General features: G+C 41.0%; 2 protein-coding genes across 2 annotated transcripts in view; one reads left to right on the forward strand and one right to left on the reverse strand.

The window, feature by feature from the left end:
* Nucleotides 1-2,478: 2,478 nt before the first annotated feature.
* Nucleotides 2,479-8,248, forward strand: tomm34 (translocase of outer mitochondrial membrane 34). Its single transcript, XM_079218875.1, has 7 exons — nucleotides 2,479-2,611; nucleotides 3,353-3,452; nucleotides 3,830-3,982; nucleotides 4,181-4,359; nucleotides 4,547-4,694; nucleotides 5,625-5,751; nucleotides 6,195-8,248. Exons 1-7 carry the CDS (start codon nucleotides 2,482-2,484, stop codon nucleotides 6,294-6,296), a joined length of 939 nt encoding a protein of 312 aa, XP_079075001.1. The 5' UTR covers nucleotides 2,479-2,481; the 3' UTR covers nucleotides 6,297-8,248.
* Nucleotides 8,249-10,518: 2,270 nt separating this feature from the next.
* flnba (filamin B a) overlaps nucleotides 10,519-15,184 on the reverse strand; it is a gene marked incomplete at its 5' end in the record, with an annotated part of 55,782 nt that continues 51,116 nt past the window's right edge. Inside the window, 5 exons of the mRNA XM_079218208.1 lie at nucleotides 10,519-11,834; nucleotides 13,049-13,246; nucleotides 13,508-13,726; nucleotides 13,841-14,017; nucleotides 14,107-14,239. Coding sequence (XP_079074334.1) covers nucleotides 11,647-11,834; nucleotides 13,049-13,246; nucleotides 13,508-13,726; nucleotides 13,841-14,017; nucleotides 14,107-14,239 — 915 coding nt within the window. The 3' untranslated portion in view covers nucleotides 10,519-11,646. The remainder of the gene's footprint in view (nucleotides 11,835-13,048; nucleotides 13,247-13,507; nucleotides 13,727-13,840; nucleotides 14,018-14,106; nucleotides 14,240-15,184) is intronic.

Consider the following 15,184-nt stretch of genomic DNA (forward strand, 5'->3'; position numbering starts at 1 on the left):
AATCATGAATCATGAATCGGTCCAAAACTGTACAGATTATGAGGCCCCTTTAGGCAATTTTGTGATATTGGGCTATGATTACAACTTATTTTTACGTAAGTTTTAACACACAAGGAATTTGAGTTTATGTTTTGGTGCACAACAGTCACAATAAATATAATGAGAGAAAAAGTAAAATAAACAACTGCAAGTTTATCATCTTAAAATTAAAAAGATTAAAGACATTTTCAATATACAAAGTAAAGAAATATATATCTGTTAAAAGCAAAAAGAGCTGTAGAGTTTTTAAAATAAGGAGAATGGAGTGTGTAAATGTTTACAGTATAGAGAATAATGTGAAAAATCCACGCCGCAAATTAAAATACATCATCACAAACACAATATTCATTGAAATGTAAATGTCAGCATAGATGTAGTAAATGTGTTTGCATAATGAAAAGTAATAAATATACATATAGAGAGATGTAAACTAACTGTAGGTTGCTTATAATGTTGTATCCTTACATTTAATTCATTATAATTTAACTACGTTGTAAATTCATTTGGCCTTTATTTAGATACTTCTTCTTCTTCTTCTTCTTCCTCCTCCAGGGAGTTTCAAGAAGGCAGCAGTTTCACATAAAACAATTTTCACATTTTTACCAAAGCCTTGGTGATATTTTAAGGGATTACATCTGTAAATCTATCGCTAAAGTTGCTTGAAAGAAAAGATAAAGGATGCTAAAGAACAACGTTTTGTCACGATTAGCTTTGAGAGATCAAAAAATGTCACATCCAATGTGGCCGCCAGAGGGCACACTACGCTCCTCTAAAATCCCACACTTTTCAAAGCACGCGAACGCAGCGTGAAAAAGGGGGAAGCGAAACGGATGCAGTGCGGTTCTGAAGTTCCTGAACGCTCACCCGCCCCGCACGAGCCGCACAAACCTGCCCCGCACGAGCCAAAGGACCAGGAGGAGAAGAACAACACAAGTACGCAGAGTAATGTCAGTATTAACAACGAGTACAGATAATTCCAGGTAACGTTTCCGGTTAGCCGTTGGGACCACAAGTCGTTTGTGTCGCGAGGACGACGACGACGCCGCCGCTTTTCTCTCAGAACCGGCAGCCGGTAAGAAGTGCGCGTGCGCGAGCTTCCTTTTACGCTAAGCTAACGGTCAGCTAGCTAGCTAGCTTGAAAAAAAAAAAAATCCATGCGTGGTTTCTTTTTTTTAAGATCGCGATATTATTTAGAAGTGAGACAATTGTGTGATTAACTGCAGTTAAAACAAAAATACATCCAGCCGTGTTTTTTATTTCAAAGATAACTTTTTTTTAGGTGGTAGGTTTTATCACATTTATCAGCTGTTTAACGAGCAGCTAGCTTACAAATTGTGAGGCTACAACACGACAAAACCTAGTGTGTGTTTGTGTCGGAGAACTGGGCTGAATGAGACAGAATGCTGGTACATTAATTACATGTTTGGGGCATGATTCATAATTATGAGCTACGTCTTTGTGTTGCATGACGTTGCGGAATTAACTTCTGTTAGTCATGAATTCAGTTTTTGTTGAAACTGCGTCAGAGAGGTGTTGATTTATTTATATTAAAGGGAGTGTAACTAAATATATTAGGTGTGCTTCTCAGCAATTGATCATTACCTCGAATTACAGGCTTTAAAAAATGACAATAAAGGTGAAATGATCACCTCCCAGAGATACCTAATTAATTAAATATGTAATGTTATCTGCATGTTTTGGTTCAGGAATCCAGGTTTTCGTCACCCACCATTTCCTTTCTCGAGGAATGACTTGCATTTACAATGTTGAGCTGCAGGAAGTAGCAGTTTTTAACCTGAACGAGCAGGTTTCAGGGGTTTGGAAATCTGATAGCACACATTGCGTTTGATATCTTTATTTATTTGTCCCAGGTGAGGAAGAACCTGGGGCCTTTTAGTATCATAACAGTTGATGTACAATGACACTGCAGGCGGGTACACCCAGTGTGTTTAGATCTGACTAATTCATGTTTATTTGTTAAGTTTTTGGAGGCACAGATTCATTATAATATACATTTAAGTTTATTGGAAGTCAAACTGATGCATTACTATGTGTGTAGAAGTGAAGGATGGATATCAAATTTCCAACTCAACTGAAGAATTTGACCATTGAGAGTGAATCTTTGACCTTTACAATAAGATCCTACATCCTGTTTGCTGGCAGCTGAAGACATCTGTCCACCTTTCATTGTTGTGAAGACACCGAGTTAAATAATACCTTAATAAACGTGATGCATGTTGTTCGGTACAATAACAGTTGGCATACAGTAAAAATCTGCGTGTGAGCAGTGGCCACGGACATATTTTAAACAACAGATTGCAAATATGTATGACATTTTCTCTGGTAAATGTTTGGATCTATTCGACACTGTAATTAGTTGAACAAGATTATTTTAATGCACAGATAGTAACCTGTGTTTCCTCTTTCAGTAAAGAAGCAGCGATGCCTCAGAAACAGAGGTCCAAGTCCTGGACGGAGTTGAAACAAGCGGGGAACGAATGTTTCAAGACGGGCCAGTATGGAGAGGCCACCAATCTCTACAGCCAGGCGATCAAAGAGCTGGAGAAGTCCAGTAAGTGTTGCTCAAATGTTACCTGTGGGTACATAAGGAGTGTAAACACAATCATGGTTGTTTACAATAAGGAGGGTACAACATGTACAGTAGGTGCGAGGCAAATGAACAATGGTAAAAGTCCTGTCAGCATTCTGATTTCAATTACAAATGTATTTAAATTGACTGTTACGATTCCAGCCGGATCTTTGTCAGATCTAAAATGTTTTTTAAATGCTTGCCACACCGATGCAGTCTTTCCCAGTAATTAGACTGCGGCCAACACAGTTTCTTAATCAACAGAAATAGACTGGGCCAGTTTAGAAATGTTGTTGAAGTAAAAGTACTTGCCTCAAAATATACAAGTAATGTTAAATGCAGAATACAATATATATCATTTCGTTGTAGTTATTTATGCATTAATGTGTTCATCACTTAAATATTGCAGCTGTTAAGTGGAACTCATTTTAACTACTTCACATACTTAATAATGATAGACTTCTTTATAGCCGTCTCACAGCAACAAAGCCCTTTGGCAGAGTACCTAACACAATGCAGTATTTGGCACCCTGTTGTATTGTGTACTGGTTTGAGGCCAGAGGCTCTGCAGTGGTCTACCCTTCTGTCTTAACCCTTTAAGTCAATGTTCTGTCCACTTCAGTATCTCTCTCTCTTATTATGACTATCCTTTGTGTCAGTTGGTCTTCGCTCTTCTTTCTCTTTATGAGTCTTCTAAATAGTTTTTCTTATCTCTCTTTTAAGATAAAAGGAACCCAGAGGATTTGGGCATCTTGCACTCAAACCGTGCTGCCAGCTACCTGAAAGAGGGCAACTGTAGCGAATGTGTGAAAGACTGCAATTTGTAAGTGTTTTTATTTGTTATTTCTGTGCAGTTGTTTAAATGTTTTTCTATTCTTCATCCCACTTTTTTTGTTGCATATTGATATTTTGGCTTTTTTGTTCTTAACACTTGGCTTTTATGTTCCAATGTCACTTAAATATGTTAAGCACACGCTTGAGCGTCATTGTAATGAAGTGATAATCAATCATGAACATGTTTACCTTCATGCTATGAATCATTTTGTGTTTGTAGGATGTTTTTTTTTTTAAGGTGTTGATCGTATCTTGCCGCTTTCACTCTTTTTATAAGTAGAGTCCAGGCCTGTTCTGCTGCCTTCCTCAATGCAAATAATCTGTTTCTGAGTGTCTTACTTGTGAAACGTACACATTTCCTCTCAGGTCTCTGGAGTTGTTCCCGTTTAATGTGAAGTCCCTGCTCCGTCGCGCCGCTGCCTACGAGGCTCTGGAGCGCTACAGGCTGGCGTACGTAGACTACAAGACGGCGCTGCAGATCGACTGCAACATAGCAGCTGCTCACGAAGGCACCAACAGGTAAACCTGGGCGGGGGAAGCCTCAACCCCTAAGACGAGTATTTAGAGATGCGTTTTGTGGTCAATTGTACAAGCTATTCTCAATTCACCTGTGTCGGGTATTTGTCCCTTCAGGCCATGAAACTAATGATCGCTTCACAGAGCTCCTCTTTTCTTTTTTACCTTCTGATGACTCAGTGTTTTGTTGTTGTCTCTCAGGATGACGAAGGCGCTCACAGAGGCAGACGGTTTGTCATGGAGAGAAAAGCTTCCCCCCATCCCCACCATGTCTCTGTCTGACAGAGAGAAACTTGCCCAGAAAAGTCCAGCCAGCGCCGCTCAACCGAACCTGAACCCGACACCGAAACACAACGGCACCAGACAGTCGAACAAACCCGGTAAGAGGATTTGTTTTCGACTCGTGTAATTAGAATTCTTACAAACCCGACTAGACATTTTGTGGTAACCAGTGTGAAAGTCTTTTTTTATATATTAAAACATTGCCTTTACGTGGAATTGGAAATTCAGGTGTAAATCTATTTTTCCCGTCTCCTCCCTCCCCGTCACATTGGTTTTCCTCGTCAGCTCCCAGTGATAAAGACATGAAGAAAGGACAACTCCTGAAGGAAGAAGGCAACGCTCTGGTGAAGAAAGGAGAGCACAAGAAGGCCATCGAGAAGTACAGCCAGAGCATCAAACACAACCCCACTGAGCTCACGACCTACACCAACCGGTGGGTCAGATCTTCAGAGCATGTTTATCGCTTTTTAATAGCAAGAACGGGGATTTTTAAAAGGACAGTTTGGATGTTTTTTAAGTTGGGTTGTATGAGGTACTTATACAACATGTTCTTACAAAAATATTTTAACCTCCACCCTTTGAGCTGAACACAACTTTACATGCATGCATCAGATTTAAGAGATTTAAGAAATATTTAAAATTAAAAGGTGTGGCACACAAATCTGTCGATGCCAAATATTGGGACGTGATTAATTACAAGATTCAAATGACTTAGTTTCCGTCGTCTCTGGAGTAACCGTGTGAAAGGTGGAGGAGGCAGAAACAATGGTACAGCGGAGAAAAGTCATGTACAGTTACAGGTTCAAATTGAAGTCTCTTTTCTTTTCCTTTTGAAAATATAGCTGGTGGCCTGGCTACTCGATAAAGTTAATGCTAAAATGTTATGGAGTTTACATGTTCTTGTCGTCAGTCGGAGACAGTCCGAATTACAGTATTTATTTCTTTGCAACTTAATCTGAGCAGCATTGGGTCAATTCTAATGCTCATAATAAACTTTATTTATAAAGCACTTCTCAAAGTAGTCGGGAGTTTCTAAAAAAAAAAAAAAGAACGAAGCTGCGTAGCATTCAAATGTTTTATTTAGAATTTAAAATGTCAACATTATGAAGGAAGCTTCGGACTATTCAGCGCAGCTCTATAACGAACAAAAACAATCTGGTATTGATCCATACGGGAGTGTAATCTGACTAAAGCAACCAGCCATATTTATACAGGATTATATTATATTGAGCTTTCTAATCGTTGCTCTAGCTGGAATTTATTTATGTCAGTTTTCTTTGGGTTTGTTGTTAAAACAGACTTCATACAAGCGATCTGATGTTTGACACTTAATGTGTGTGTGTGTGTGTGTGTGTGTGTTCAGGGCGCTGTGTTACCTGTCGGTGAAGCAGTACCGGGACGCCGTCAGAGACTGTGACGAGGCTCTGCTGATCGACAGCAGCAGCATCAAGGCGCTCTACAGGAGGGCTCAGGCTCTTCTGGAGCTCAAGGTGAGAGCGGCACCTCATCTTCACACGGTCATGGAGAACCTGGAGAAGTCATGGAAATGTGTTATATTCATGTGTTCATGTCGTTCATTTACGCTGAGTTTGAAATAATTAATATGCTTTTAAAAGAAAGACGCTAAAAATATAAGCAGGCATACATACAGGCATACATATAAATCAAACTATTGTCTCATTCATTTGTGTCATTTAAGGTTTACTGTATGCTTTGTGTTCTCATTGTTAGTTTAAATACTACATTTTCATCATGGAAATTTGGTTTAAAGTCATGGAAAAGTCATTGAACCCTGTCTTCACTTCCTGAGTCTCCACACAAATCGAATCACGCCTGCTGTTTTTTTTTTATTATTATTATTATTTTCAACGTCACCGCTCTCCTCCAACTTGTTTTCTTTTCTAACTCTAAATTCTCGTCGCCGTTCCCGCAGGACATCAAAGGCTGCGAGGACAACCTGAACACCCTGCTCCGAGTGGAACCAAAGAACGTGGCGGCCCTGAAGATGATGGAGGATGCGCAGAATATGAAGTGATGACACGCCGGGGACTCGGGGGAGGGAGAGACGGCGGTAAGGATCTGTCGCTGGGCGGGAAGAGGAAAAAAAAAAGAAAGCGGCCGAGCAGTGACACGATTCAGCCGCCCGACCTGCGTTTCCCAAAAGCTTCGCTCCCGCCGGACGTGTGTTTGATCTGTTTCCTCTCACTGGAACAAACGCCAGCTTGGCTTCGGGACGCTTTTGGGAAAACGCAGCTCCGGTTGATGAGAACTGAGGGTGTATCGGGAGGGAAGGGGGGAGCCTTGATGATGTTTGTATTCCACCGGTTTTAAGTGTCACTGAGTATTTATGGTTATTTATGTAACAGCTGAAAATCGACGCGCAATCACAATTCTAACTGAGAATAAGCCTTTACCATAAAACCGCTTCAGCAGGTAGTCGGCCATCTTGTCCTGCTGGACGCCAAAACCTAACGTCAAGTTCCACTTCCTGTCTCTTTCTGATGATACAAACATTCTTTGTATCAGGTAATCAAATGGTTAGGAATACAAATTAATAATGGCGGATAACTAGAGTACAGCAATGTTTCTACCATTTTTTTATATTCAGCTTGATTTGCAAATTCTCTTTGCTCAAGCCGATTGTTTACTTTTAAGAAAATGTCATAAAAACATCCCAACCACAAAATCCTGAAAAGTCAAAGATATTGATTTTAGTGTCACAAAAAAAACTGAATAACATTACGTTACATTTAAGTAGTCGGAATCAGAAAATTCTGGAGATTTTTGCTGGATACATTTTCTAAATGGTTCCAGATTACTTAACTTTTTTCCCCCCATTCGACTTCTCGTTGAAGCGCACTTCTTCAAAATCTGACCAACTCGTAAAGGTTTATTCTGTGTTTGAATTAAAGTAAACGACCATTTTAAACAATGTTCTACACTCAGGTAGTTTACTCATTTATCCTACACTTTGTTTTCTGAGACTTCCGATGTGTGTGTGTGTGTGTGTGTGTGTGTGTGTGTGTGTGTTTCTTTCTCCGTGGATTGATATTCATGTTGTTCATGCCGGGTTCACGTCACATGGGATGGACGCTAGACTTTTGAATTGGCAACTCTGGATACTGTCAGAGTTGATCATATTAGGATAATAAAGCGATGACGATTACATGCATACAAGTTGTGTTTTAAAGGGCCAGTTCACCCTGAAACCGTGTACACATATTCTTTCTTTGCTGTTTGTAGATCTAGATTGTTTTGAGGAGTGTTGGAGACAATAAACTTTAAACACAAGCCTCTCGTCCATGAGTGCAATGATACGGTCGGCGGGTGTAGTTTGGTCGAAATAAAACGGTTTCATGATATCTGAAGAGGCATTGCTGGGTTTTTTTGGGCACTGAGCCGAGTGACACCTAGCTCCTCCCCATCCAAGAGAAGGCGGGACATCTCTTCTGCTGAAATCTTCAAAACTCGGATAACTGTCTAAATTCAAAATGGCACCAGAGTTGTCCCCGACACGCTCGTACCTTCTTTCCTACGCTGGAGATGCAGCGGCGTCACTCCGCTCCAGTTGTATAACTTTTAGGATCGATTTCAATTGTTCCCTTTTTTGAATGACAAACGTGAAGTTTTTAAACCCTCAAACGGGTCTTAACGTACGAAAGTCTCATGTGATACATCTTCGTTTTCCGTTTCTTCGTCTTATTATTGTGAAATAAGTAAAACCTCATTGGTGATCCTGCTGTAGCTCTCCCCTGAAGTGCCTGTCTGTGTCCTTCATCTGTTGAGACCTAAAATGGAAGATTTCAGTTCCACCCCCCTCCCAGTTGTGTGTGTATCATGCCAGGAAGGTTTGTGAAACGCTTATTCATGTCAGCACAGAGCCGAGAAACTGATCCTTTTTGTTTCATCGCATTTCTGCTGTTTCTGTAACTTTCTGTTTCTGTTTCAGTCGACCTGTTTTAACTGCAAATAAACTTAAGAAATGAACAGACCCAGAACAATCATGGCTTTTTATGATTCTTTTTCTTGTGTAAAATAGGCTTTTTCTCTTTAAGATACAAACAGTGGTTAGTTAGTTTAGCTCAACTAGACCGGAAATATGGAGCCTGGTTCATAAAAGACATGTCAGAAAAATGTATGTATTGTATTGTATAGCATGTCGTTGAAGAACTGTCAGAAATAAGTCCTAGTATAGTATCATTTAAGTTAGTAAAGTGTGCATTATTTATTGTATGTCATAAAACCATGAATTCATATTGTATGTCAAGAAAAAAGGCCATCAACATTTTACTAGTAATTGTATAGTGTGCCCTAAAATGAAACTATAGTCAAAAATCAAAGGAGTCTTTAAAATTCAGTCATAAAAGTAATCTTACTTTGTAAAAAAAGTCAAACTAAACTGACTTTCATAGCTTTTTTTTTTTTTCAACATACTATAAATGTTATTACTTTCTACGACACACTAAACTGTCTTTTCTACCAACAATATTTTTATGACTTTTTGGACCCTATACTATTGCAACATGCATAGCATTCGGTTCAGATTCTCACAGCAATGCTGGATGACTCCCAATGCCCTCCTGTCCGCCTACTGGTTTCTTCCCTGGTTCCCACTGCGTCTCCAGCCTCTTATTCTGCGGCACCACCGTCTTTATCTGAACCGTCTTGTGCTGCTTCTCTTCAGCATTAAGTCATTACAAACCGTTCCTGTCTCCTGTTTGACATATTTTACTCTTTATCATACTCTAATCCTACTAGCACCTTTTTTTCAACATAATTCACTTTGTATGACAAAACATTCTACATACGTCAGTCAGTATTGCACGTTATTAAAAATGAGTTTAAAAATGGATGTAGACATGTTCTTGTCCTGTCAAGTAAATATTGTAATCTCATTATTACACATTATGCATGACTCCCTTTGTGCATCAACCGATTTATTCATCACATGCAAGAGTCTCTACATAACCACTGAATACCTATTACTTTATTGTTTATATGTACAGTATATAATTGAGTGTTTACTCTATTGTTCTTTCCAATTTGCAGGGTTCTTACGGTCATGGAAAACCTGGAAAAGTCATGAAATATTAAAATGGTTATTTCCAGGCCTGGAAAAATCCTTGAAAAAAAAATCAAGTGTTGTAAAAGTCATGTAAATGTGTTATATTCATGTGTTCATGACGTTCATGTACGCTGAGTTTGAAATAATATGCTTTTAAAAGAAAGACGCTAAAAATATAAGCAGGCATCCATACAGGCATCAGTCTAGTATGTTTAGTAGTTAGTTTAAATACATTTACTCACTTTTTACTAAATGTTTGCTCATGGAAATTTGGTTTAAAGTCATGGAAACCCATTGGTCAAAATGTGTATGAACCTGAATTTGTCTATTGTAATATTTATTTAATCGTTTTTGAGGAAAAAAATAAAATTATACTATACATTTTTTTATATATCTATAAAAACTGAGCGGATATCATTTAAAAACGTTTTTTGGAACACGGCGCTCTGATTGGTGAAAACTCCTCACACCAGAGGTGTACTCCCTTGAGTTACTTTATTAATTCCCGCAAAGGGAAATTGTTTCGCTCCCAGCTGCATTTATACATACAGGCAAGCAATACAATATTGCGCAATATATACAAAGATCGTATAGAATAATATGCAATTAATAATGAATAATAGTTCAATTCATAATTAAAATAAACAAGTTGAAGCGAGTTTACTGCATGTGTGAACGTCATGGACGACTTAATTTAATTTTCCTTCTTTTTAATATCTCCAGATCTTGATTTAGTCAGTAAAATGCACACAACTGTATTTTTCTTCATAATTTATTAGTTTTTTTCCATCCCACAAAAAAAGGACTTCCATGACATTCGTGTAAACCAAATTAATTCCATGTATATATATTAACGTTAGTGTCTTTGATGCTATTTTTTTTTAGCGAGTCAACTCTTCTTCTGAGCTCATCGGTGAGCGGAGTTGATGGAACTCGACGGCTTCAACTCATCAACCCGACGTGGGAACGAGACCCGCCAGTAATATTGCTGCTTGTACACGTTATAAATCTTATTCCAATGTTTTTGTATATTGACCTCACTCTTATTGCACCAGCATAGTAAATCATCAGTTTATGCTGCACAAACTGAAATGAAGCAAACACAAATTTGCAAATAATTACTCAAAATTAAACTTTTAAAGCTGGCTGTGGAAAGCAAAAACAAAGTCATGAATTCTACTAAAGGTTCCTTACTAAAGAGAAAGTGACTGAAAGAAATCCAGACGACCAAAGTATATTTTCTTAATTCCAGTTGATTTTAATTATCAAATGTACATCGTCTCAGGGTTATAGTTTCATATTAAAAACACCCGTTCTTTAATACAAAATGAGAAGCTATTTATCCCCCATAGAAAAAATCCTCAAGTATCAAAAGTAGCAACGATTAGGCAACAACATCCAGGTGAGATATGAAGACAGACTCATCCAGATTTCTACAGGATTTACACATAAAAAACACACATCTGACCAAATGTTCCATCTCTAAAGTTAAGTCAGATCTATTGAGCACAGCGATGAACCCAAAACTACAGCACATGATTAAGTAGTCAGTCGTACAGTGCAGGAAACAGTAGCGTGGAAGCAGCGTTTTAACGGTCACTGATTGGTTCGTGGCGACATTATGTAAATCACGGGATTCTGGGAGCGGAGAAATCAATAATCAGTAGTCGCGTACAGTTCGAGTGCAGTCGGTCCACACTTTAGAAAAAGAGAGCTCCAGTTGTCTGCTTGGAATTGAGATGTTAAGACTTTTGTCGTGAGAAGAGCGAGACTCCAGAGCGCCACGGTGAAAACGTGACCTCTCAGAAGTCCAGGTTGAACCAGTCGAATTTCATTTTGGTTCCTGCTAAGCAACCTGAAGCAAAGTGCTGTGTAATTCCAGTTATTTATTTAGTTTTCTTCAAAGTTTGTCTCTTTTCAATCCAGTTTGGTCGTGCAGAGCCAGCGGGCGATCTCTAATTCACCAATCAAGTATAAGAACGAACGTCACGTGCAAAATGTCTCAATTGATCACCAAAAAGCAACAGACGAGTCAAGTTCCAAAGCCACTTGATCATTCTATATTTTATCATTTTGCCTCCCTGACTCCCTTCAGAAAATATGTCCAACTAACAGATTCTCCATTTAATTCTATTTTTATTTATTTATTTATTTATTTATTGAGGGGGCAGTTTGGCAGATTGAGACATCTGAAAGCAAAATGTACACACAACTTTATTCAGCACCTCGTCCACGGGACAGTAACTAATGTTGCCCGCTCAAACGTGGGATGCAAAATGGTTCGGGGAGGGATTTGGCGGCGGGGTGTTTTCTCGGCGCATCACGGCACGCTGACGCTGAAGGGCGAACCCGGGACGTGGTCTTCGCCCCACTTGACCACCAGGATGTAGTTGCCCCGCTCCTTCAGCATGTAGCTCACGTTGTACTGCAGGCTGCCCAGGTGTTTCACCAGGACCTCCTCGCAGGGCACCTGAGGGCCGAGGACCCCGACCAGGAGCATGTTCTTACCTGGGAAGAGGGTCGGAAGGTGAGCATCCTAACGTCAACGTTGCTGAAAGAGTCTCAAAGTGACTTCCATCCACACATTCTGAATTGTTTCAAAGAACAATGGTAATATTCTCGAACAAGGTATTGGATGAAAGTATTCTTTGGCTCCTGATTCGGCAGTTTTCAGCCGTGATGAGTATCAGTTCGCCGCATCTCCCACTGCTGCTTCATGTGTTAAAGCTGCATTTTCTCTCCTGACCACCTGGGGGCAACTCCTCTGGTTGTATAGAAGTATATGCTTCATGTGTTAAAGCTGCATTCTCTCTCCTGACCAGCTGGGGGCGACTCCTCTGGTTGTATAGAAGTATATGCTTCATGTGTTAAATCTGTATTCTCTCTACTGACCAGCAGGGGGCGACTCCTCTGGTTGTATAGAAGTATATGCTTCATGTGTTAAAGCTGTATTCTCTCTCCTGACCACCTGGGGGCGACTCCTCTGGTTGTATAGAAGTCTTTGCTTCATGTGTTAAAGCTGTATTCTCTCTACTGACCAGCAGGGGGCGACTCCTCTGGTTGTATAGAAGTCTGTGCTTCATGTGTTAAAGCTGTATTCTCTCTACTGACCAGCAGGGGGCGACTCCTCTGGTTGTATAGAAGTCTATGCTTCATGGGTTAAAGTTGTATTCTCTCTACTGACCAGCAGGGGGCGACTCCTCTGGTTGTATAGAAGTATATGCTTCATGGGTTAAAGCTGCATTCTCTCTCCTGACCACCTGGGGGCGACTCCTCTGGTTGTATAGAAGTATATGCTTCATGGGTTAAAGCTGCATTCTCTCTCCTGACCACCAGGGTGGTTTTCTTTTGCAACCAGTTGTATAACAGAATGCTGAATAAGACATTTTTGAGGCGACCAAAATGTTACCATCAACTTCCATGAACTGAAAACAGTGAAAAGGTTTAAGTTGGAAGACAAAAACAATGCCGTGGCAGAGACCTGTCAATCACCTTGTAGCCCCGCCCTAAAGCGTCCCCTGCTTTATGGTCTGTTTGACTCTAAATGACCATAATTTACTAAATGAACATCATGCTGTATTGAAGAAGACTTGAAACTAGAGATTGAGACATAAACTCATGTTTACAATGTTTACTGAGGGAATACATCAAGAGAGAAGTAGAGTCATTTATATAGACTTGAATCGACAGTGACATCACGTTGTGGGCGGAGTCTTCCTTACCGGCCTTGCTGCAGTCGACTGAGAAGTTGCCTCTCTGGCCCACGAAGGCCTTGCTGAGTCCGGGCCCTCGGCTCAGCACCTTGCTGGCGTCGGAGCCGGTCAGCCAGGGCGCGGCGCTCTGGCTGGACGCCCTCAACGCCGGATCCACCGTCAGGGTCGACGTCTCGCTGGCGTTGGTTACGCTCACCAGCCGAGAGCCTGAGAGGGGAAATGAATCGGACGTGATCGCTTTTGGTAAATCTCACTGTGGGGAAACGTTTATTTAAAACACTTTGCAGAGCTGGAGAGCTTGAAATGCCTCAACAATAACATGAACGCCTGCCTCGTCTGCTCCTACTTAAGTCAGGGCTCTCTTTGATTTCCCAGAATGCCATTTGGCGGTCCCCGTCGACAAAATGGGAATGTTTTAAAAGACTACATGGAACGTGTGAGGTCAGCAGAGTGACCTCCATCATGTACCTGTGACTTTGGCCTTGAAGGGACTTCCACTGATGTGGTTCGGTCCTCCGTACTTGATGCTGATCAGGTAGTTCCCAGGCGCCATGGGGGTGTACAGCACCTTGTAGCCCTCTGGAACCTCCTTGCAGTCCATCTTTACCTTGGACGGACCCTCGATGGTCACGGCCAAGGCCCCGGGGCCCGCCTTCGTGTTGTTGATGGTGAACTCAGACTGGCTACCTGCAAATGGATGAAAGAAGAGAAAAGCTGTCAGTGTCGTCGTCCTTTTGGTCAATTTGAATGAATTACGTCCATATTTCATACGCATCAGTGACAGACAGACGGGTAACCCACCTGTCGTGCCTCTCTCCAGTCCAGCGCCGTACGCCGAGACCAGACCGGGGTCTCCCGTCTGTCCCGGTTCTCCGACTCGGACCTGGAAAGGACTTCCTGGGATGTGAGAGCCGTTGAACTTGACGTCGATGGTGTGGACGCCGTTCTCTCTGGGGATGAACCGGATGGCGTACTTGTCTGGAGGACGGGACGGAGCATTTGGTTACCTGAAGTCCCAACATCTGGTGAAGTTTAAATATCTCTCACACACACACACACACACACACCTCTTTCCAGCTCCGTGCAGACACACTCCTCCAGAGCTCCAGAGGGGCTGTGGACTTTGGCCTCCATCTTGCCCTGCGCTCCGTTCAGACGCACCGCAAAGGATGCTGGGTGATTCACCTTCAGACCAGACTCCTAGTGAGGTCGGACACACACACACACACACACACACACACACACGATCACTCACTCAGTCAGTGTGCAGAGGACGGACAGTTTACTCTCAAGCAGAAGAGTGAACCACTAATCCTCTGCATGCACCTTGTTCTTACCTGAGCTCCTGTCGGTGCAGCTTCAGCAGACAGAGGCGGTTAAAAAGAATTAAACACGTCGACTCTACAGTCTTTCAGTGTTATAGTACAGTCTTTACGAGGTTTTAAACTCCAGGTCAGCTCACTGCTTTTTGTCTTTTGTGGTTATTAGTTTCTCATTTGCTTAGATATCACAAGTGTAAAAAGCGTGATGATTAGTCTGGATCGCTCAAGTGAATTGCATGTGAAATATAAATGTTCAGTAAAATCAATATTTGATATTGAAGGTAGTAAACCATGTCAGCTGTAGAGTTTAGTGGTTCTTGAAGAACTGAGATTACACCGTTACTGCCCCCTAGTGGTCAAACGATGTAATGGAGACTAGTTTTTATTTATTTACTGACATTAGTATCAGTTTATACGTCAACTCATAAGTAATAGGTCTGAGTTAAAATGTAGTCGTTACACTTCATAAATGCGAGGTGGTATGTAAACATCGGTCACAGTTTGGGTATCGGTTGAACTCTCAAAGTCCTCCAGAACATTACTTTGTTTTTATAACTTTAAGAAACGTAAATTTCTACAAAACTCGTATTCCAAAAGTTATGACATTTATAATATGTGACTGTGTAGAATAATGATTTATTATGCTACATATTAATCTATCTGCGTAGTTTCTCCTATGCGCTCGGCACACGGGAGAAGTTTCGGTTGGCTGCAATCTGCAACCTCACCAGTAGATGGCACTAAAACACACTGTCCCTTTAAGAACGTCAGCAGTGCCCCGCCTTTGTCTGCTGTAACTAGGCAACCCAGGAGCTGACGATGA

This window comes from Taurulus bubalis (genome assembly GCF_910589615.1).
Source record: "Taurulus bubalis genome assembly, chromosome: 5".
Lineage (NCBI taxonomy): Eukaryota > Metazoa > Chordata > Actinopteri > Perciformes > Cottidae > Taurulus > Taurulus bubalis.

Bases quoted from the DNA above. Each gene is read 5' to 3' on its own strand.
- tomm34 (XM_079218875.1), top strand. From the start codon at position 2,482: ATGCCTCAGAAACAGAGGTCCAAGTCCTGGACGGAGTTGAAACAAGCG. The intron at 3,983-4,180 runs GTAAACCTGGGC...GTTGTCTCTCAG, and splicing joins GCTCACGAAGGCACCAACAG to GATGACGAAGGCGCTCACAG. The intron at 4,360-4,546 runs GTAAGAGGATTT...TTTCCTCGTCAG, and splicing joins CAGACAGTCGAACAAACCCG to CTCCCAGTGATAAAGACATG.